At 52.2% G+C, this 23,367-nt stretch overlaps 2 protein-coding genes across 2 annotated transcripts; both read left to right on the forward strand.

The window, feature by feature from the left end:
- Positions 1–3,262: 3,262 nt before the first annotated feature.
- On the forward strand, positions 3,263–9,845 carry AADAC (arylacetamide deacetylase). The gene is made up of 5 exons (XM_068200106.1): positions 3,263–3,442; positions 6,877–7,099; positions 7,327–7,396; positions 7,731–7,902; positions 8,995–9,845. Exons 1-5 carry the CDS (start codon positions 3,305–3,307, stop codon positions 9,601–9,603), a joined length of 1,212 nt encoding a protein of 403 aa, XP_068056207.1. The 5' UTR covers positions 3,263–3,304; the 3' UTR covers positions 9,604–9,845.
- Positions 9,846–13,734: 3,889 nt separating this feature from the next.
- SUCNR1 (succinate receptor 1) lies at positions 13,735–16,315 on the forward strand. Its single transcript, XM_068200056.1, has 2 exons — positions 13,735–13,755; positions 15,144–16,315. Exons 1-2 carry the CDS (start codon positions 13,753–13,755, stop codon positions 16,092–16,094), a joined length of 954 nt encoding a protein of 317 aa, XP_068056157.1. The 5' UTR covers positions 13,735–13,752; the 3' UTR covers positions 16,095–16,315.
- The last annotated feature ends 7,052 nt before the right edge of the window (positions 16,316–23,367 follow it).

The raw sequence follows: 23,367 nt of genomic DNA on the forward strand, positions 1-23,367 counted from the left end.
CTGGGCTCTATGGTCTTGGAGGGATTTTCCAAGCTGAATGATTCTGTGAGTGACACACAGAGCAAGGGCTTGTAACGCTGTGACAGTGCAGTGAGGGGAATTGCAGTGGGGTGGGAGGGGGTGAAGAGGGACGGCTGGGACAAACAGATGTAAGGCTGTAAGCCTGGATTGCTGTTACGAACAAGATGTAAGGTTATAAACTCACACATTTCTCCTTTCCAAACCACGGTCTGAAAACTCAGTCTGATGTTGCAACACTCGTTTTTTGCTGGGCTGACTTAGCAGTCAGTGCTGCTCTCTGCACGGCTGAGCAATGTGCAGTGACAGGCAGCCCTAGCTCTGATTCTCGGTGTCGTGGAGCACGTGGATGCAGGGAATGCTGGCTCTGAGCAGAGTGACATGCTGGCTGCTGCTCTTCTCATTGCAGTTTTAACCTGGCTTTAGTCTGCTTAACTTTGCATTCATTTTTTCCTGAAACATCAGTAGCTTGGACTAGATGAAAATTAAGAGGGTGGGAGGGAGGGCATGCTGCATGGCTCTTGGTACACTGTGTGCAGGAAAAGCAGCAATGTGACATTTCATCCTTATATAACTACAGAACAGTTTGGGTTGTGGGGGTGGCTTAAAATTGTCTCATTCCACCCACATTCCATGAGCAGGGACGCCCTCCACTAGACCAGGTGCTCCAAGCTCCATCCAACTTTATTGAATGAAATAAATAAGGAGGAAAAGACTAAACCCAATGTTTGTTTGCTCTAGAAAGCTGTGGGTGGTGGGGGAGCTCATGATGCACAGCAAACAGCAGTGCTGGCTGCTGGTGTGGGCTCTGGAGAGCGCTGGCAGTGCAGGGCCTGGTGTTGGGGTGAGGCATGAAGGGTGATCACTGCATGGGATGCAGCTGGATTTCAACATCCACGTGTTTCATTTGGCACCTCAGCCCCTGTCTGAGAGAGGTCTTGTGCTGTCCCAACCGGTCCCTTTGACTGAAAGGGCTCTATTAAAATTGACACATGGGCATTTCCATATTGCAGCTGATGCTGTACAGTTCTTCTGGGTAAATCAGTTTATGATTTCCTTTATCTGGGAATGCTGTGGGCTCAGGGAGATTGCTGGGGTGGTTCACTGGAGGGCAGGGGAGTGGCTCTGGCACAAGAGGAGATGTTGTTCTTTCAAGGTTAAGCGCTGTGAGCTCCCACCCTAAGCCAAGGGTGACCTCAGGGCAGGAGCAGAGCCCAGGCTGTCACTGCACAGCCACGCTTCCATCTGGAGACCAGCATGGAAGGAGAGTGGGAAACCTCCCTTAAGTGCAACAAAATAAAACACCAATTTTGTGGCTGTTCCGATCTGGCCTCATCTTCCTCCATGCTGTTTGCCCGTGCCAGAGCTGTCCTGGGAGCTCCTGTTGCTCCTGGGGAGGGACAGGGCAGGAGAGGGCTTTGTCCTGCATTCCCCATCACTCAGCTGTGCCTTATCTTCCCATGCCACCTGAAATCTGGCTTCTTTCCCTATGTTTTACCTCTCAGCCCCTGACAAAAGGGGCTGTGCAGAAAAGGACATGGGTTTGCTGGTCTGTGCCCAGCGCTGCGTGTGCTCGTGTCACTGCTGGGACCCAGGGCCAGGCCACCCTCACCTGTGTCAGGGTGGGCTCGCCTGTCCCTGCCCAGCACCTGGCACTCCAGGGCAGGTGGAGTGGCCATGGAGCTGTGTTCTCTCTTGGTTTTGTTGGAGTGGGGTCAAGGACAGTGGGCTTTCACTGGCTGTTGTGCTGCAGAAGAACTGCAGGGAGAGAGCACAGATGGATTTTTAAAATACTTGAATAGTGCTCAGAGGTGCTCAGAACTTAAATGTCTGAAAGTTTGACTAAGGGCCAGTCTTCATCTGTGTTTGGGCAGGTGGCAATGGTTCAGCTTTCAGCCTTCTGTGCTGTTTCCTGCTCTGCTCCTCCAAAGGATGCTCCACCCCACAGGCTGCTCAGCCCGAGAGCACGAGGCTGTGCTGTTTGCTGTTGGTAGAACTTTAGCCAAAGCAATCACCTAAATTTTAAACGGCAAAGATTAAACCGCTGTGTCCCAGGCTCTGCTTGAGTTTCTGCCTCGCAGAGCGGCAGCTCAGTGCCCCGGGACACCCGACACGGCTGTGTGCACCCGGGTGTCACCGCGAGGCCCCGCCGCCACCTCCCGCTCCCGTCCCTGCCGCCTGTCCCGGGGGCCGGGCAGGGGGGCTCGGTGCGGGGTTCAGTGCGGGGTTCAATGCAGGGCTGGCAGCAGAACTCGGTGCGGGGTTCAGTGTGGGACTGGCAGCGGGGATCGGTATGGGGTTCAGTGTGGGACTGGCAGTGGGGCTCGGTGCGGGGTTCAGTGTGGGACTGGCAGCGGGGTTCAGTGCAGGGCTGGCAGCGGGGATCGGTGTGGGGTTCAGTGCGGGATTCAATGCAGGGCTGGCAGCAGGGATCGGTGCGGGGTTCAGTGCAGGGCTGGCAGCAGGGATCGGTGCGGGGTTCAATGCAGGGCTGGCAGCGGGGATCGGTGTGGGGTTCAGTGTGGGACAGGCAGCGGGGATCGGTGCAAGGTTCAATGCAGGTCTGGCAGCAGAACTCGGTGCGGGGTTCAGTGCAGGGCTGGCAGTGGGGATCGGTGTGGGGCTCAGTGCGGGGTTCAGTCTGGGACGGGCAGCGGGGATTGGTGCGTGGTTCAAGTGTGGGACTGGCAGCGGGGATCGGTGTGGGGTTCAGTGCGGGGTTCAGTGTGGGACTGGCAGCGGGGATCGGTGTGGGGTTCAGTGCGGGGTTCAGTGTGGGACTGGCAGCGGGGATCGGTGTGGGGTTCAGTGTGGGACTGGCAGTGGGGTTCAGTGCGGGGTTCAGTGTGGGGTTCAGTGTGGGACTGGCAGTGGGGCTCAGTGCGGGGTTCAGTGCAGGGCTGGCAGCAGAACGCGGTGCAGGGTTCAGTGCAGGGCTGGCAGCGGGGCTCAGTGCGGGGTTCAGTGTAGGACTGGCAGCGGGGATCGGTGTGGGGTTCAGTGTGGGACGGGCAGCGGGGCTCAGTGCGGGTTTCAATGCAGCGCTGGCAGCAGAGATGGGTGCGGGGCTGGCCCACTCGGCTGCTCCCGGCGGCTGCATGCCCTGCTGGGGAAACGCGTTGTTTTGGAATCTGCACGGTGGAGTAACCTCTGTCCCGGATGATACGACAAGAAATCACCTCCTGGCCTGGACCCAAGCAAAACACGGAATTAACTTTGCCCTGTGCTGGCTAGTTGGGAGGCAGTGAGAGCTGCTCCCAGCAGCGCCAGAGCAGAGCCTGCAAGGATGGGAGCCAGGCTGCTCTGCCTATGCCTCCTCACAGCCCTCCTCGGCTACTACATCTACACCCCGCTCCCCGAGGACCTGGCCCAGCCCTGGACAGTGATGCTCACCTCGGCTGCCTTGAGGGCCCTGGGGCACCTGGTGAGGTGGTGGGGGCTGGGAGGGCAGGGCAGGGGGGTTCTCGTGCCTCTGGGGCTCAGGGACACGGCAGTGGGTGTGTGCCATGCTGCTGTGCTACATGGGCACGGTGTTACACTGACCCAAGGGCAGGAGTCGCTGAAATGAAGCACTGAACTGACTGTGACTAGGATACAAAGAAATGTAGGAAAGATTTGATCGTGCAGCCTTGAGAAAGGGCCGTTCAGAGTAACGAATGAGATGTGGAATATGACTGTGGATCGACAAACACAGACAAGTTTCTCTTGCTTTACAGTGCTGTGCAGCTAAAGCCCTGCTGCTTGACTCATTCCTGACTCCCGTGTGCCCAGCTCCCCCGGCAGCGCTGCGTGTCCGGGGAGGGAAGACTAGAGCAGCTCTCACGTTCTACTGATTTTTGTGGTTTTGTGGAAATCCACTGACAAAATAGGCCTGAAAGCCACACAAAACAACATCTGTGCGAGACAGCCCTCGTTGGCAGGGGGTACCTTTTTAGGGCTGTCCAGTCGGCAGGAGGAGGGAGGATGAGGAATTTTTTGGTGTGTGTCAGGGACTCCTGTTTTGATTTCAGGGGTTGAGGTGGTGGAAGGTGAGAGTGGTGAGAAAGAAAGGAGCTGTGGTCAGCAGTGTTGGTGCGCTGCCTTGCTGCTTGCCCTCTGAAATCCCCTGTTGGAGGGAGCCTGCAAGGAGGGCGGGCACAGGCAGCTCATTGCCCAGGCACGCCCGGTGCCTGCTCGGTCACACTGTCACCTCAGCAGGGCACTGCTGGCCGCAGGAGCGTCCTCTTTGTGCGAGGATGGTGTGTTTTCCCTGGAAGGTGGAGCTGTGCCCGTGGTGCTGCTGTCCTGCCTGCCTGGGAACAGCGGGGCTGTGGGCAGGCATTTTCTAGCTGGGCTCTCATCTCCTGTGAGACCATAATCCCAAGGGACGGGCACAGCCACAGCCTCCCTGGAGCTGCACTAGTGCAAATTAGAGTTAGGTGGCTCTAAGTTGTCCTAAGTATATCCTGAATCCAGTATATGCTGGCCGTGCAGTTCCAGGGCAGTGACTCGAGGTCACTTGGGGCAGGGCTGTGCTTCAGAGGGGAGGGACCCTGCTGTAGTCTCTCTGACTCCCTGATGTTGGTTTGAGCAAAGGGGACAAAGTGCCACCCTCGAGCATTCCTGAGCAGTAGAATCCTCTCCGAGCTCCCAAAAGGGAGCACCACGACACAGCACATCTCCATCCCCTCTGTTGTGGAGGATCCTGGGGAGCCCCCAGCTCGGCAGCCCTGCTGGGTGTGCTCAGAGGCCCCTGGTGCCCCCTCTTTGCAGCAGGCAGGCTGGGAATGTCTCCCTTGCCTGTTGATGTTCGTGTCCTGTGTCCATGTGCTGCCAAGCTGGGGAACAGCCTCTGAGAGCAAACCTGCCACTTGCTGTGGTGTTTGAGCCCAAAATCCCCCAGGTATGCCAGGAAGTGCCCTGTGCCCTCGGTCTGAAACGCCTGGAGAAGGTACAAAACACAAAGGGATGTTTTCGCTGTCGTTGTGTGACATCCCCCCAGGGCTCCCTCCCTCCTCAGCCCAGCTCTGTGGAAGCGCTGAGACCCAGACTCGGGCCCCTCTCACGAGCTGCCCTGCCAGGATGATGGGGAGCGTCCCCCGAGGGTGCCTCATCTCAGCTGCTGCCCCTCTGGAAACCTGACCCGCTGGAAGGCCTGTGGGCACTGCTCCTGCCCCTGACCAGGCACAGCCAGGCTCCCTTCCCTCTCCACAGGTTTTGGGTCTGTCCTTGCTGTAGGGACTGGGGAAAATGCTTTCCAAAGCACAAGGATCCCAGCCCCCAGAGTGGCTGGCTTTCCTGTTACTCCATAACGCCCAATAATCTCACACTGGGACAATGAGGGATTTTCAGATGAGGACACCATTTCCTTTTATTGATAATGGCCTGGAAACTGCAGGCAGCAGCCCAGTGGTTTCCCACAATGTAAATTGTCCACTTGTGGAAAACAGCTCTGAGAGCACTGGAAACCCTCAGTGCTGGGCCTCAGGGAATTCCTCCCACCGCGGGGCTTTCACAAGCTCATTGGAGTCACAGCAGGACTCAACTTTGGCTGAGATATTTGTTTTTTCAAGATGTTAATCCTTGGGGGAAAAGCAACAACTGAGAAATGTTTATGTAAACTGTGTCAATGTGGTGGCTAACGGCAATTCTGGCACCTGTATGTGTGTTTGTTTGTTTTCATGTAGCTGATGGCAAGGACTTGTGCTTGCCTTTGCAGTGTGCCAGGGCCTGCCCACTCATCTCCATCCCAGTTCCGGCACACTGGGATTGGCAGGGCTCCTCCTGGCATCACCCGCTCCAAGCCTTCAGAGAGAGGTGACTCAAAACTGTGGTGACAATCCCTGTCAAAAACTGCCAGCAAGGGCTGAGCTGTGTGCTATTCTAGCTCCTGAAAAAGAAGGTTATAGCATGAAATCCCAGACTGGTTTGGGTTGGAAAAGATCTTAAATTTCATCTCATTCCACCCTCCTGCCAAGGTCAGGGACATCTTCCACTAGACTAGGTTGTTCAGAACCTGGTTATATGTAGATGATGATTAAACAGTTGATTTAAATACAATTTGAAGGGGAAAAAAAAATACACCAAGCAGGGTCAGACTGTGACTTCCACTGTCACAGTCTGAAGGCTAGAGGTTACACCTATCAGCAGATGACCAGTCATGCTCTGGGGGTTTCACATTCGTCCTGTGGCCAATAAGCATCTCTTGGAAGCCAAACTCCAAACAAGTTCTGCACCAGGCTGGGCTATTTTCTTTCTTTCATAACTCAAACCTGCTCTGAATTTCATCTGTTTTCACCTTCAGACAACATGTAAGAGCTTGGCTTTATTTCCTGTTGTTTCAATTGCGATGTGATGAGGCTGGGGTGGGAAAAGGGTCATGTCCCATGGCCGGGGGTGGTGGTGGAGGAGCTGAGGTGCTGGTGCTGGCAGCAGTGCAGGAGCCGTGGGTGGCTCTCTGCAGTGTGCTCCCCGGGCTGTTCCCACACCACGCTGGTGCCAGCAGCAGGCCAGGAGCTGTGGGTGGCTCTCTGTGTCACAAAGCCCGTGCTGATTCTGGTGGGTCACTGAGCTGGACACTGGGCTGTGGAGGTAATCCACGTGAATGCCGAGCACAAGTCTGAGTGTGGCACGAAGCAGCAGCCCTGGTTCTGGGCTGGGCCCTGGCCTTGTTGGGCAGCTGGTGGCAGTGTGAGCGTGTGCCACCAGCGCTCCTTGCACTGCCAAGCTCAGATGGAGGCACTCTGCTCTGGCCTGTTGTGCTGGCTTCCACAGCAACTTCACACGTCGGTACACAGAGCATCAAATGGCTCCAAGGGATTTTAATCTGAGAATAAATAGGCTGCGCTTGAAACAGTTTGCCCTTGTCCTGCGCTGCAGTCGGAGGCGGCTGAGCTGCTGGGGCTGATGCACTACATGGAGGGCTTGAGGCTGATCACGGCTGTCGAGCTTGTCGCTCCCACATCCGACGAGAACGTCACTGTGGCAGACACAGAGTTCAGCGGCGTCCCCGTCCGCCTGTTCCAGCCCCGGAGGGCGCCCGGCGGGCTCAGGAGGGCCATGGTCTACTTCCACGGCGGCGGGTGGTGCCTGGGAGACGCAGGTGAGCTCTGCGGTAGCGCTGCCCTGGGTCTGTGCCAAAGATCTCAACAACCCTGTCGAGCGCTGCCCTTTGTTTGGTGGGAGTTGCCACAGGGAGGGGCAGGGGACTGGGGTCTCAGCAGCTGAAAGCAGGGGGAGCTTTGGGAAAGTCAGCTGAAAGTGCTGCCAAGGGGAACAGGCAGGTGTGGGTGTGTGTCCATTGTCACAGGCACCCGGCTTTCATTCCAGGCATGCACGGCTACGATCTCATGTCACGGCGGATTTCAAACGAGCTAAATGCTGTCGTGGTGTCAGTCAAGTAAGAGATATTATCCTTCCAGATGGGATTGTGGTGTGGAGTAAATGAATCTGTTTCAATTAATCTGATTTTTCAATGTTTCTGTATTTGGTCGCGTGCTTTCCTGCTGACTTAAACACATTTGGGAACAGAGGCTGTCAGGGTGGCAGTGGAGAACTGTGGTTGGTGGCTATTTTGTCTTTACAAAGATGGGTGGGTAATAAATTGGATCTTCTGGGACAGACAGTTCCCACTTCTCTGGGCACGGAAATGAACATCCCCCAACTGGGAGATGCGAGCGAGTCCTTCTCTTCATTAACAGCAGGTACTAACACACTTCTCTCGCCTCCACCAGCTACAGGCTGGCCCCTCCGCACCATTTTCCTGCCCAGTTTGAAGACGTGTACTCGGTGACCAAGTTCTTCCTGCAGAGCAAGGTCCTGTCCCAGTACGGGGTGGACCCTGCGCGGGTCTGCGTGGCCGGGGATAGCGCCGGGGGCAACCTGGCTGCGGCCGTGGCACAACAGGTACCATACAAACGGTTTGCAAGCTCAAAATCAGTGTTTGTGGAGTTTCACGACCACTAAGAAAAGCTCAGCTTGCAGCACACGCTGCTCTTGTGGTCTGTCAGGATGTCACAGCCTGAGGGATCCTCACAGGGCTCTGGGGACCAGGCAAGCGGCTGTGTGTGAGCCACTCAATGGCATCGGAGGATCTTTAGTGCCATCCAGACATCTGTCCCCTAAAAAAGGCTCTCCGCCCTCTAGTTGGGGCTTACAGCACTCTAAGCTTAAGCTCGTGTTGGCTGGTTTAGGTATGATGTTTGAAAAGGGAGTTTTAACTGCGTGACTCATAAAGATGCAAATAGCAGGGAAAACAAGCAAACAAAAAAATCCCTCACTAAATGTTGCAGTGTCTGATCATACAGTTTGGTGCCTTTGGCACTTCTCCTTCAGCCTTATTAAACAAAGTCAGCAGAGTTGTTGTTCTCTTGAGAAGCTGTTTGGGCTAAAATGAAACACTGGGAATGGTGGTGGATTTGCTGCGGATTCTGAAGGCAGAAGATGAGGGAGAAAATGGAAAATTTATTTGTGAAGAGGTGAAAAGGTTGACATATAAGAAATGTCAATATTTAATTCATCACGTTTTATTTGTTACATCTCTAAAATGCACAGAATTGCAATTGCTTGAGTTGTAACATCTCACGGTTAAAAACCAAACAGATGAACCTGCTCTAAATTGTGTGAAATGGTAAGGAGACCCAGAAAACTGAAAGTTTTGTGATGCAAGAATAGAAATTTTCTGTAGCTATAGAGAATCTTCTGTCAATACTTCAGAAAGCATCAAAATATCAGAAAGAGTATTTCCCAAAAATTATTATCCTTCAATATAAGAAATAAAATGAAATTATATTTGATGTTTGAGAATTTTTATTACAGCATGCTGTTTTAGATAACTTGCCTACACATTCAGAAATTCTTTATGCTGGTTTTATTGACAATCTTATTTTGCTCATGTTGCAAAGTGCGTGTCCTAATTCTTCACCTCAGATGATCTGTCTGTGTGGGAGAATCTACACCTTTACCGATTCTTTGCGATGGTCTCTGTTTTTTCTACAGCTGTCGGAGGACCCTGAAGTCAAAACCAAGCTCAAAGCTCAAGTTCTGATCTACCCAGCTCTGCAGGCGCTGGACCTGAACCTGCCGTCCTACCGGGACAACGCCGACAAGCCGCTGCTGCCCCGCTCGCTGATGGTCAGGTTCTGGAGCGAGTATTTCACGTCGGACCCCGCTCTCAGGGAGGCCATGGCCTCCAACAGGCACGTCCCGGCCGAGGCGGGCCACCTGCTGCCGCTGGTGAACTGGAGCCGCTGGCTGCCCGCCGAGATGCGCAAGGCTCACGCGTACGCCAGCCCGGCCCCGGGCGGCGCGGAGCTGGCCCGGAGCTACCCCGGGCTGCTGGACCCGCGGGCGTCCCCGCTGCTGGCCAGCGAGCCCCGGCTGCGCCGCCTGCCCCGCGCCTTCATCCTCACCTGCGAGCACGACGTGCTGCGGGACGACGGCGCCATGTACGCGGGCCGGCTCCGCGCCGCCGGCGTGCCCGTCGCGCACCACCACGCCAGGGACGCCTTCCACGGCGCCCTCACCTTCCTCGCGTGGCCGCTGGAGCTGGCTGTGGGCCAGCGGCTGTTCAACACCTGCGTGGGCTGGCTCAGGGAGAACCTGTGAGCGGAAAATGCCCTCCTCACCTGCGCCAGGTGTGGCCGGAGCCGTGCTGGATTTCGGCCGTGATTGCCGTCCCCCTTGCAATTCCCACGGTGCTGGAGCTTTTCCCGTCTTGTCCGGCAGGAAATCAGTCTGATCCTAACCCTCGTGTTCCTCCAGTGCTATCACCTGAGCCTCAAACCCCCAGACTGCCAGGACTGCCCGGGGTTCCTCTTCTGGCCCTGCAGCCTCCGGGATTTGGTGCCTTGTCTCTGCTGCTTTTCCTTCCCATCACGTTTTCAGCCCGCGGTGTGTGCCGAAGGGCCATGTGGCTGTGGGCTCACGGGACGTGCTCGGTGCCTCCTTTCTTCCCGTCTGCTTTGGCTCCGTGGGATGCGGCAGCAGGGCTCTACTGCTGCCAGGGCTGATGGGGTGAAGGGAAGCACCGGGAGGCTCGGGGAGGCTGCGGGGACCTGCCCATCGCAGGCTGGGCTGGGGCTGCTGGTCCTGCCCGGCACAGCTTGAGGGAAGCACTTGGAAACCCAGTGGGATGGCTAAAAATTTGTGAAAGGGTTTTGGGCTTTGCTTGTTTGTTTGTTTTGGGGGTTTTGTTTATTTGGGGGGTTTTGTTGTGTTGGTTTTTTGTTTTTTTTTTTTTTTTTTTTTTTTTAAAGCACGTATCTTACTCCTACTTCCTTTCTCTTATCCTTACACTAGCAGAAAATTGTGAATCAAACCAGCACTGAATATTCACCGGGAAAAGGAAGCTGTGGAGGTCCCAGCCTTACGATACCACTGCTTGCATGGTCTGTGCTCTACTTATCTGTTAAGTCATGTACTAGGTGTTCTAATTGTCCTTGAAATTTTTTATCAGATTTCACATATTATTTCTTAAAAGTAGAATTAGCTTAGTAGCTTTATAGGCTTGGAAAAGAAACATAGTTCAGCTGGCTGTGTGGAACAAATAACCTCTGTGTAAATGTTCGGTGTGTTAAATATAAACCCTAAAACTTTTGACTGAAGCATGAATACAGGGGTTGGCTGTTGGTTTAAGCAAATCAACCACTGGGCAGCTACTTCATGTATCCTGCTTTTCTTTTGCATAAAAGGTACTGAATCTTCAATAATTCTGGGTTATTTTTCCTGGGTGTGTGCAGCCTATTCAGATGGAATGTGTACAGGATGTGATTGCTGTTTTCCATCTTTATTAAGTTGAATCTAAAGATTAAACTCGTTTTTGATTCCAGTGCAGTGTGTTTTGTCACTCGGGTGTCCCATCCATCGGGAAGCAGTGGCAGCTGTGCTGCAGCCAAAGGATGGCTGCTGCAGACAGCCCCAGGTTTCAGCCCTGCTCTCACTCCTGCTGGGCACAGGGTGCTGCTGGGCTGGGGCTGTCCAGGAGGGAAGCAGCAGTGGCTGCTCCTTGCACCTTTGCACACCCTCTGGATGCACACCTGTGCTCGTGTGCTCAGTCCCAGTGTGTTTGGGAGTTATTCCTCAGGTCTCCCTGCAGCACTGCCAGCACAGCCCAGCTCACCCACAGACTGGGCTCCTGTCAGCTGCCAGAGGCAGCTGCACTGCAGTTTGAGTCCTCCCACATTTGGAATTAATTAACAGCCTCTTAGAGTTCCTGAGGAGGTTGGGCTTTGGGGTGCTGCTCAGCAATGCCTTTGGTCTGATTTTCTATACAGTTTTAGGGTCACGTCCACAAGAATGTTCCCTGGGATGGCATTCCTGGGCTGTAAATGCTAATGGAATGAGCCCAGCTGGGGTTTCCAGGAAGACAACCTTGTTTAGGAGACTGCTCAGGGAGGATGGCTCTGTTTTTGATTTGGAGGGGACGTGCCCACATCATATCCCTCAGCAGGTTGTCCTGCTGTGACCCAGAGTGGCCGTGGTCGTTCTCCTGCCCTGCAGCACTGGGATGCTGCTGCTAGAGCAGCACTGGGCTGAAGCGTTGGCTCAGTTGGCTTTGCTTCCCTTCAGGGCTGCTGGAGGTGCCTGTGCCAGCCCAGCTGGAGCAAACCTGGGCCATCCTCCCTGTTCCCACTGTCACCAATATTGTGCTTCCTCCATCGTGGCTCAGGCATCAGCTGTGCCAGGGACACTGAATGCCTGCCTGTACGGCAGAAGAAAAATTTATGTTCTAAGAAACAATGCCAGATAAAAATTGCCAACCTTCCCTTATGTGTTTTTATGGGATGCTCTTGGAACCAGAAGTAAATGGCTTTTAAGCACCAGCACCTAAATATGGACTCATGATTGATTGGGCTGTATGTGTTTGTTTAGGTTCCTGAAATAGACTTTTGGGATTGGAAATGCCTGGTGAGGCACAAAATGAGACAGTGAAAGCTGCACTATTGATGTTGATGGCAGGAGAGGCTGGAGCTGCAATAAGCAACCCAGAAAATGAGACAAACCACCACAAGGGAAGGCTTTGGTACATCTCCAAAAGTCTTCCCTCGAAGGGAGGATGTGATTTGGTGGTTGACAGTCAAGGACAAAGCTCAGCCTCACCATGGTGGGGCTCCCAACCCTCTTTGGAGCCAGGTGTGGGTGCAGAGATCAAAGCCTCCAAGGATGCCCAAGAACAGGGAGACTGATCACAGACTCTCCTACCACAGGGTGCAGAAGGAGGTGTATGCAGAGAGTGGGGTTCATGCTTGCAGTTGAGTCAAGGAGGAAATGAAGCATCCTCGAAGTATCCCCACCAATTTGGGCTTCCCCATCACACATTTCTTAAGAATCCTTAACTTTTTGCTGAAGTACTACACTGGTTAAAAAAACAAAACCAAAAGAATCCCCAACAAACCACCACCAAACCCCCAAAGGCCAGGACGGGGCAGTACTCTTGGGTTTCTGGTGTTTTTGGCAGTGTGGGTTGAGTCCTCCCGCCGTGCTCAGCCGGGCCCTGGCTCCCGAGAAGGGCTCGGGGAGGGCCCAACGCTGTCATCAGCAGCCACCTCACCCCACCGAGCCCTCGGGCTCCCTTCTGCTCCCTCACGCCGACCCGGGCTGGAGCCCGGGCTGGAACTTGCCCAGCAGAGGCCAGCAGGACTCCAGCCTGCCGTGCCAGGAGCTCCGGGAGCTGCGGGCACAGCCGTGGCAGCGGGCCTGCAGTGCCAGGCACCAAATGCTGCAGCAACCACAGAGCCTGCTGCCAAGAGCCCAGCTCAGGTGCTTCTCATGGCCTGGGCTGCTGAAAGGCAATTACAGGTGCCAGCATGTGTGACTGGGACAGCCTCAAAATAACTAAGGGTTAGAAAACTGCTCAGAAGTACAACCAACTGAAGCAATAGTCACAGAGCTGTAAAGCAGGGACCAATCTAAACCTACTGAAATGACATTAAGGAGCATTTCTTGCTCCCTCGCCAGTTTTCTGAGGAGTTACTGCAGCAGGAAGGAAGAAATGCTCCATTTGTTCAGCCCTATTTAATCCTTCAGTGCAACAGCAGTTGCCTGAATGAACAAGATATTTAAAAGCTGGTAAATAAGAAGCCAGTGTCGGTTATTAGCCATGGGGGAAATTTTAAATCAGCTTCTGTAATGTCTTAATATGAGCTGATTTATTGGCCTTGTCCACAGAGAAAAGCTACAATAGTTTTTAATATATATTATTAGGGTTAATATTTGCTAACTGTGAAGTACATCACAATAAAGGGGAGGAGGGGGGAAGGTAGAGAAGCTGTGGCTGCCCCATACCCGAGGATGTTCACGCCAGGTGGAACCAGGCTTGAAGCAGCCTGGTGTAGTGGAAGTGTCCCTGCCCATGGCAGAGGGGGTGGAAGCAGTCGCTGTGGGGTTTGGTCACTCTGCATTAGCAGCATTATTATATTTTTATCTTTGCCAATAATTTATGTAGCACTGCCGAGTAAAGCAGCGAGCTGTGGAGGGGTGATGCGCTGCTGTATGAAGGGTAAGTGCTGCTCTTCCCTGCGGCCCTGCCCTCCTGCAGCCCCTGGCTGTCCTCAGGGCATGGCACGGGAGCGGGGGGTGCCCTCTCCTCCTGCGGCCCGGCTGGCTCCCCGTGAAGGGGAAGTGTTCGCATCTCGGCAGCTCGGGCGAGCAGATCCCGCCTTCGCCTGGCCTCGTTAATGATTGAATCCTGCCCCGCAGTCCCGCGGCTCTGCCGGACCTGCGGCGCCAGCGGCGAGGCAGCACCCGGCCCTGGGCATGGTAAGGGCTCCAGCGCTGGGCACTCTTCTGTTCCACGCCTCTCCGAGTGGGCTTCTAACTGCTTCACCTTCTTACCTTAAAATCGATCCGGCAGCCTTTTCCTAACAACTTGCTAAATTAATGCATCTGTCCATACCGAACTTTCAATTATCATCGCTACTTAAGGTGCTAACGTCCGTGATGTGCTTTCTCGATTTGGAATCTCACTAAGGTGTTGCGTTTCTCCTTCAGAACCGAGCAGACAGGGCTCAGCAGGTGCAGCAGGTGAGGTCTGAGCAGAGCGAGCACACTCTGTAGCATTTCTGTCTCCTGGGGGGCACAGAGTAAGTGTAGAGACTCGATGGAAATAGCTTTATGGAGTTTTTGCTCTGCCTCACGATCTCCCTTCGGAATGAAATACAGCTGATCTCTGCTTTGAGGGCAGAGACCTGTGAACAAGTTCTTGACACCAAAACACCTTTGGAAATGCTTAACCTTAGCTTGAGTTCAGTTCTGATCTATATTCCAGTTTCTGGCATTTGGCTTTCCCTGCTTTCCAATTGTTTGCTGAAACTTTATCCAAGGCTGTCACCAAAAACTGTCTATGTCCTGTGGCAGGGGGCAGGTGGCTTTGCTGAGGAGGGAGAGGAGTAAACACTTGAGATCCTGCTCTATTTCGTTCCCTGTAGCTGAAAGCATTTTTTTAACCAGGCTTTAGAAAGAAAGCAAGCTCATGTGTGGTGCAGCTTTGAAGAAAGCTTTGGCAGAACGCACAGGAGATGTGTTCCATCCTCTGTGCAATTCTGGTACCCAGTTTCCAGCACAGCACACAAAGTGCTCGATTAAGGGCTGGGTTAATTTAACAAACACATCTCTCCTGGCTCCCCAGCCAGCTCCGAGCAGTGCTGGTGTGTTCATCCCTCACCAGCCTTGTCAGCAAACCTCTGCCTCGGTGATGAGGGAGGACCCACGGGGCCAGCGTTGGGTAACAGGGGCAGATGACTCCACGAGGCTCTGACAGGGCACCCACGGGCTGGTTTCACTTTCCTGGCCCCTGGCACTGCCCTGGCTTTGGCCAAGCTAGCACACAGTGACTGATGCCTTCATTCAGGTGATGCTCCCACTTTGAGTTCCTCACGCAGGTCTTTGCTCAGGCAAGTTTTCATCTTCTTCTGTAACTGATCAGTGTCTGCAAGTACCAATCCCATGTGTGAGAGACATTTGAGGTCACATATCTACTTACCCTGTAGGCTGGAAGGAAATAGCAGGCTGCATTCACTGATTACAGCAATGATATAACAATAATTGCACAGTGATCTTTTACTTGGGTTTGGTGGCGGGTTTTTTTGGTTTTGTTTTTATTTTATTTTATTTTATTTTATTTTATTTTATTTTATTTTATTTTCCAGGCTGTGAATGAGACCAGTGACTGTTTTCTGACGAACAGAGTACTGGAAAAGTATTATCTCTCCACCATGTACAGCCTTGAGTTCATTTTAGGTGCCATTGGAAACGCCATTGTGGTGTTCGGCTATATTTTCTGCCTGAAAAAATGGAAAAGCGGCAACATCTACCTGTTCAATTTATCCATATCAGATTTGCTATTTCTGTGCACTCTGCCAATACTGGTGAACAGCTACTCCAACGATCAGTGGGCAAAGGAGAGCATCCTGTGCCACAGCAACAGATTCCTGCTGCATGCCAACCTGTACAGCAGCATCCTCTTCCTCACCGCTATCAGCGTTGACCGGTACCTGCTCATGAAGCACCCCTTCAGGGACCACAGCCTACAGAAGAGGAGAACAGCTGTTATGGTGTGCATTGCCATATGGATTGGGGTGATCCTGGAGCTGCTGCCGCTGTTGCATTTCCTGGAGACTCTAACACCTGCCAATAACGACGAGTGTCTTGATTACGCGAGCTCCGGAGAGCCCAAGAAAAGCCTCGTCTATAGCATGTTCCTGACGGTCTTTGGTTTCCTCATTCCTCTCTTGACCATGTGCTGCTTCTACGTGAAGATGGTTCGTTTTCTGAAAAACAGGAGCGAACAGGTCCGTTCTGCCCTGACCCTGGAGAAGCCCCTGACCCTGGTGATCCTCACCGTGGTGATCTTCTCCCTGCTCTTTACTCCCTACCACGTCATGCGCAATGTCCGGATCGCGTCCCGAATCCCGGCCCTGAACGTCTCCGAGTGCACGCAGGGAATCATCAGCGCCGTTTACATCATCACGAGACCCTTTGCCTTTCTGAATAGTGCCATTAATCCCGTTTTTTATTTCCTGATGGGTGACCACTTCAGAGAGATGCTGATGGCCAAAACAAGAGAGCTCCTGGGCAGGCTGACAACCACTGGGAAGTGAATGAGTAAGCAGACCCCTTGGAGTAGGAGAGGTCTGGGAGGAAATTCTCTTAGGGAGAGCATTCAGCAATGTGCCATGTTTTTAGATAACTTTATTTATGCAATAGAATAGCTATGAGCTGATTGTGTTCCTCTAAATGCACCTGTTACCTTATTGTACAGGAGACTTCTGCTGAGCTGCCTCCAGCAAACCAGGAGAGATGCTCTGCTCGCTCCCAGCAGGGCAGCGGGACCCTGTCCTCAGTGAGATGCCCCAGAGCCCATTAATACTGCCATCAGAAGGCCATCAGGTCAGCTCTCTGAGGGCAAACACGCTGCTCTCAGACAGCTGCTTTGTGAGCCATAACGTGGGCCTGGGCTGGGGCAAAACGTGCCTTCATGTGTCACCAGGACAGGCAGGCACGCTCACATGGGCACTCACACTGCCACTTCTCAGGGTATGGAGCTACCTATCTTCAGTACAGCTGTCTATAAGTGCCCATGGAATCTATAGCCTGAAGCAGAATTTAGACCTCAGAGTTCACACTTTATTAGCAGTTCTACTAATGAACCAGGAGCTAATGAGAGCCAGTCCCTGCCTGCTCCCTGCAGGATCGATCAGCAGCACAAGTTACTCTGCAAAGGACTGACCTGGCTTCAAACAGACAGGGCAGAGATCGATGGAGCACTGAGCTCACGTGAGCTTGGGCTGGCCCAGGGCTGCTGGAGGGAGCGTGGGCAGGCTGTGGGCAGCCCCCTCCCCTGCCTGCACTCCTGCAGGCACCGAGGGCCCCAGCCCCAGGGACCCCCTGCTCCCCAGCACAGGGGATGGCTCGGGTCTCACCAAGCTCAGCCTGGGCTCTGCTCTCTGAAGTGTCAATCACCTGCAATGTGCTTTGCTGTGCTGGTGGCACCAGCCCCTGGAGAATAAACTCCTTGAAAAACTAGGAAGAGTCTCCTCTGTGTTGTTTTACTTTATTTGCTGATCTCTGGAGTGTCCATGAAACCTCAGCATCTGCCTTGGTCCGTGTCACATGGACCTGTGCCCTGTCACAGTGTTTTCAAAGCAGGGTCTGGTCCCCAGCCCCACACAGCAGCAGTGATTCTGTGCCTGCCAGGAAGGTGACCCTGTGCTCTTTGCAGAAATGTGGAAGAAACTTACTTGCTTTGGGTTTTTTTTTGGCCATGCAGAAGCTCAAGGTGCTTTGTCAATTTAGATTTCCTCCTCGAGGCTGGGTTTGCTGGAAGAGGAGGCACTGCCAGCCCAACAGCATCCAGGTGTCACTGCCCTGGTCTTGCCTGGGTCCAGCCCAAGCCCCAAGGCTGGGCTGGAGCCACGGGCACACTGGGTGCCCCTGCCCTCTCCAGAGAGGTGTCTGCACAGCATGTGGCATCCCATGCCCCTGTGTCGATGGCCAGGAGCTGGTTTCTCTTTGTAAACAGTGTGTAGTGACAGTTTTTATGGATTAATATACTCAATTACTTGTTTTGCTGTGTCCACTGAGGTGAGCAGGGTCACCTGCTCCTTCTGAGTGACTGAGTTACCGAGGGTTCCTGCCTGAGTGCACACTGGCATGGCACTTACCCACGGGTGCCCATCAGCCCCAAACGTGTGCTCTTCCTGTCAACATAAACCATCGATCCATCGTCAGAAAGGAGCCAAGGCAGAGCTGGTGCCGTGGGACCCCAGTGCTGAGCAGAGCTCCCAGCGTTGCATCACTGCTTTCATCGCACCAAGGCAGGTCACAGCACCTGCCTGGCCAGCTGCGACCTGCACTGCTCATGGCAGGCTCTCCTCAGCTGGGGAGCTCCAGACAGAGCCCCGGCACCTCACAGGGACCCAAAGACCTGCTGGGTTCTGCTCCTTTGCCCTTCTGAGGCAGCCCTGCTCCGTACCTCTGATTCAGTGGCAATCTCTAGTCTCCATGACTTCCATTTCCCTAAACTAATGAGTGAAACTTCTGGTCATTACACAATTTACTGTGATGCTGCTGGTTTTGCAATTAAAATTGGGATAAAAAAGAGAATATAAACCAGTACATTCAAGCTTCACATATGTGTTCCTCTCTGCTTCATTCTTCTACTCCTGAGCAGTACATTGAGAAATTTGAATTAATAAAGCTCCAAAGCACTACCTGGTTCACCTGACCTGGGCTAAGCAGGGCTAAGGAGGGTGCAGGTGTGGCTGCAGGTGATGGGCAGTGGGTGCAGGTTCCCCCAGGCAGAGCCACACTTGGGCTGCAGGCATTGGCATCAGCACAGCTGGACAGGCTTTGGTCCTGATTCAGACAGGGTGTTTTTGGTTTCATTTTGTTTTGTCTTCCCTTATTTTGGGTGTGGACTGAAAATGCCTCCAGAACAGGAATTCAGCTGTGAGTCACCCTGAAAACAGTCCAAGTATGTTTTAGTGGCGGTAAGTGACCTAAAAATAACTGTTCCTGGGAAGAGTGGTGAGGGCAGGGCGAGGGGCTGGGGGCTGCCCCTGTCTCTCCCAGCCCTGCGGCCACTTTCCCAGGTGAACACAGGGCCAGGACACTGGGCTGTGTTCAGTCTGCTCTTCAGGTGTGAGCTGCAGGAGCCTGTCTTTGTTGGGAATTCACAACCAGCTCCCCACCCACGAGAAATCACATGGATCTATTTCTTATGCATTCCAAACACAACCTAACCTCAGGTCCTCCACAGTTTGGAATGGATACATGTCCTACAATGCTTTTTCCTGACATTTAGAGGGAATTTCCCGGGTTTGCTTTGTTCCCATCACCTTTTGCCCCACCACTGCCCAGGCAGTGCTGCTCTGGGGTCAGATGCCTCTGCTCCTTGCCCAGCTCTCTGCAGTGCCCTGTGCCACAGCAGCTGCCGTTCTGCATTGCTTTAATAATGATTTATAAGAACATGCCTCCAGAAGAGCAGGACTGCCCACTCAGGCTGCCACAGGGGCCGTGGATCCAGCGCAGTGCTGTGTGAGGGGTGGCTGCCTGGCTGCCCCGGACACCTGGAAGGAGCTGACACCTCTGCCAGGATTCCCACCAGCAGAGGTGTCCTGACCTTGTCACTGCCACACTGGCAACTCAGAGTTTAACTGCTCATGTTGACAGTAATGAAGATACCAATTCAGCTGACTTCTGCTTGGTTTCGATTTGGTTTTCACTTTCTAAAAATATGTAAGCTAAAAATAGTCTTCCTGGAGCCCAGGAGGAACTTCACCCTCTGGGCAGTCTGTCCTTTGGCTGGTGAGGTGAGGTGACCTCAGCAGCCCCCCGAGGTCTCTGGGGAGCACCCCAGGTGTGCAGGCACACTCGTGGAAACACTTAGAGCTTTACCTGTTTGTTAGAGCAGATTTTGGATCAGCAGCACAAGGGTCTGAGCTGAGCACCCAGACACATGGGGCAGAGCACTGCAGGGATCTGATGTCACAGCAAGGTGCCTGCAAGACTCATTTTCCTTTCAGTTTTCTGTGTCTTATCGAGATTTTCACACACATAACTGAAGAGGAACATTTAACTGCTGCTTTGTTCATTCTTGCACTCTTGCCTCACTTCCTGACACAGCCACATAAGTCACAGGATGGAAGGCCTCACAAATAACCGTCCAGATGAAGCAATTAAATTATTTGGTAAATAAAGCAATCCAGCAGTTTGCCTGCTGCCTTTTGAAATAAATCCTGTGCTCTTGGCTGCTCCAAGGCTTGGTCTTAGGAATTCTTTTTCCTTCCCAGAGGCCTGCTCTGTTTGGTGAGTGCTGTTCAGGGGCAGGCACAGCCCACTTGCTGTTGGCCCAATTCCTTCTTTCTGATGGGCAAGGTGGGGACTGAGCCTGGCACAGCCCAGCAGTCCGAACGCCCTGGGGGAAACAGGGAGCTGTAACCCACGCAGCAGATGATGCAGTGCTGGCCACAGGCTGGGGACTGTCCTCTGCCCAGGTGAGGGGTGGGAGCAGAGGGCAGTGCTGATGAGCCAGAAGAGGCAATGGATCCCACCTGCCCCAGGAGCTCCATCAGACAGGATGTGGGGCCCAAAGGGTTAAATAGGAGCCATGCTGCTGCCTCCCTGCCTGCACAAGGATCCTGTGCTGTGTGCCACAGGTGCACAAGGAAGGAGCAAGCTGAACAGGTAAGAACGAGGTGACAGTTCTCAAAAGTCTCTTTTATAACTAAGTTGCAGCAGAAAAAATTACTGCAGAATGTGGCACTTCTTGGGGAAGCCTGGTTGAGTGATCTGCTGGAGAGAGAGCTTGTCTGTGCGCTGTAGTGCAGGGCTGTGGTGGGACAGTCAGATGGAATCAGGAGGTCCTGAAGAGAATGAAGTGACCCAGTTTGGTTTATCGGAAATGTGCGTTCAGTGTCGGTGCAGCAACGTGAGGGGAACTGCTCTGTGCTGAGGCAGGAGGGGTGAAGGGAGCTGCAGGTGTAGTAACTGAGAGGCAATGTGCAAAAAACCAATCCTTCGAGCTGGGTCACAAGTGACACTACTCAGAAACGTCCCCTGCAAATGGAAGTACGAGGAGCAGCCGTAAGCCCAGGCAGCAGCCTGGAGCTGCCCCGGGCTCTGCAGGGACACACACGGGGCACATCTGGCTTCAGCTGACCTGGCAAACGGCTCAGGGTGTGTGAATACCCCAGTGGGCTCCCTCCATCCTTGGAATGATCATTTTAAAAGCACAGGGACTTTCTCTTTTTCTTTAGACAGTCCCCATATCTCCTTTCCCCTGATCAGCCTGCGGAGAGGCTCAAAGCAAACATGACTTCACCTGCTGGACCTTGGGCCACTCACACCTACTTTGTCATTGAACAGCTCCTGGCACTCAGGGGTTTTCCATTCTCCTAAAGAAATACAGCTCCTGGGATGCCTGGTTGTGTGCCCCTGGCAGGTTTACTAGCGGAAATCCTCCTCCTGCAGGAGCACAATGGCTGGGGGCTCTCCAGTGTGAGCAGCAGCCAGGGAAAACAAACATCATCCTGTTAGAGCACATTTCTACAGAGGCCCGAATTTAAAAACCTCATGCATGAGGTTCACTTGCCATGATTTTATATCTAGCAATACATTTTTGACAAGACAGGAAGTACTTTATCACCCTAATGTTTATTTTTCTTTATGGTGTATGGGGATATTCTGGTTTCTTTGTATTTCAACCCTATATTTTTGCAGGGAATGCTTTGGCTATCGACTGCCCTAAGAAATTATGGCTTCTCTGAGATTTGTGTCTATAGTTCTGTCACAGAGAAATAAGCTTTCCCTGATCCCTGCGAGCAAATTACTTCCAGTGACCATTTGTCTTTCAGGGTGTTTTTTCTTATTTCCTTTTAAATAGTTGTTGTGCATTTCAGGGCAATCGTTACAAAATGGTGGTGCTTGATGCTGCTCATTTTGCTTCATTTAGGGAAGAGTCACAGAATGCTTTAGGTGGCTTGATTTCCATAAAATCCCTTTGAATTCAGGGTTTGGTTGTGTTTCAGGAGGAGGGCTGTGACCTCAAGTGCTTGTCCCTGCCTTCCCTCAGGACCAGTGCACGTCCTTCATCCTTATCCCGTGCATGGAGCTGGAGTTGATGAGCAGATGCTCTCTCCTCTGCTTTGATTTCTGTTATTTCCTAGAAGGATTTCAGTAGTAACCTCAAAGGATCCCAAAATGACTTTTCCTGTTCCCATCAGAGATTAATTCAGCCTTTGTTTTCTCCTGCCTGCAACACCTTTGGGCAGAGTGTTTGGTATAACTTGGCAAGGGAAGAAATGGCATCAGAATTGACCTTGAACCAAAATAAATAGAGAGGAATTAATGTTTAGTTACAATTATCCTCTTCTCATTAACAGTTCCTCTGCTCACTGGGACACGCAAACTTCAAGGGGTTTGGTGTGACTTTTGCCATATTTATGAAAGCAGCTTTTCCAGACCTGCTGCCTGAGGAAGAATAAGCCTGCTTACCTCCTAAACTGCTTTTCAGACCACTCTATGAAGTACCCAGTATTGCTTTACACAGATCAAGATAAAAATAAATAGAGTTAAATGGTTCCTCTTAGCTACTTTATTCCTATATTGAATTATATCAGAGAAATCAGTTTTTCTTAAAGCTGCTGCCTATCATTACAGCGATTCAGCCTGTTGTACTGATAGCATTGAATGTAAGTTTCTCCAACAGTATTTCTTAGCATGACAGACTTGATTTTGATTCCTTGGGCTCCTTAAATCTTATTTTAAAGCAAAATTGTGCTTCATGCCTGTAACATGCAGACTGTAAATCTGTTGAATAGACTCGCTGTCTGGATGTGCCACTTCTTATTTATTTTTCTCTCCTTCTGTAATAGTATCTTTCATAATTTTCTTTATATCCTTTTCAAAAGCACACGAGACAAAGGATGCCTTTTTCACTAAAAAAACCCAATTAAAATATGACCTAATGATTAGTTACTTGCAATCTGATTTTTATGACATGTAGCTATAGTCACTACTTAATTAGAAAGAGTACAACTCTCAATATCGAGTTAGGGAAACCAGCTGGTGTTTACAGAATGAGCTGATCATTAACCCCAGCTCTGGGGGTGTCACCCTCCATTCCAGTATGCCCACTGGTCTGTACTGGGCAAGCATTGCTTGGGTTTTCTATGGCATGGCAAATTGTGGAAGGGCTGTGCCCCACTGGAATAGGGCCAGGAGCCTGGACACTGACAAAGGGGACTGATGCTTTATGAACAGTTGTCATAGAAAAGCAGATCATGGAAGCTCTTGGTTTGTGCCAGAGTGAAGTGGGTGGTGTGTTCTGTCTGTCCTCTGTGGGGTCTGTGCTTGTCACCATGCTCTGGTTAACTGGAGGCCCATTATCCTGTTGGCAGCTCTTGAGCAATGTGTGATTACAGAAGAAAACCCTGAAATTGTCTTGTTCGACTCGGCCTTGATGAGAGCAAGACAGAAACAACACTCTTGTCATCTTTCTATATTTTTATTTGGATTATTTTGCTTTGGGCCTGACAGGATGGGGGTGGTGCATCCAGATGAGAACTGTCAGCCACAGAAGTTGCTCCAGTGAAGTAATGTGGCCTCTTGTATGCTGTGAACCCAATGCCCTCCCCAAAATACTCTATCTGTGTTGGTTAATTCCTCAGGCTGGGAAAACATGAGCAATAAAATGCGTGTTTTGTGTCTCATAGCAGATGATGTGTCTGAAAGTAGGTCCCAACTAGACCCGTGTGAATTAGCAGTGGCTCTGAAGAAATTGGGGACTGTGGTTTCCTGAAGAGACAGAAAGATAGATTGATTGGAGTGTTTACAAGGCTGCAGGAAACCTTTAGATATCCCTTCCAAAAA

The sequence above is a fragment of the Anomalospiza imberbis genome, chromosome 10, assembly GCF_031753505.1.
Source record: "Anomalospiza imberbis isolate Cuckoo-Finch-1a 21T00152 chromosome 10, ASM3175350v1, whole genome shotgun sequence".
NCBI classification, from domain to species: Eukaryota; Metazoa; Chordata; class Aves; order Passeriformes; family Viduidae; genus Anomalospiza; species Anomalospiza imberbis.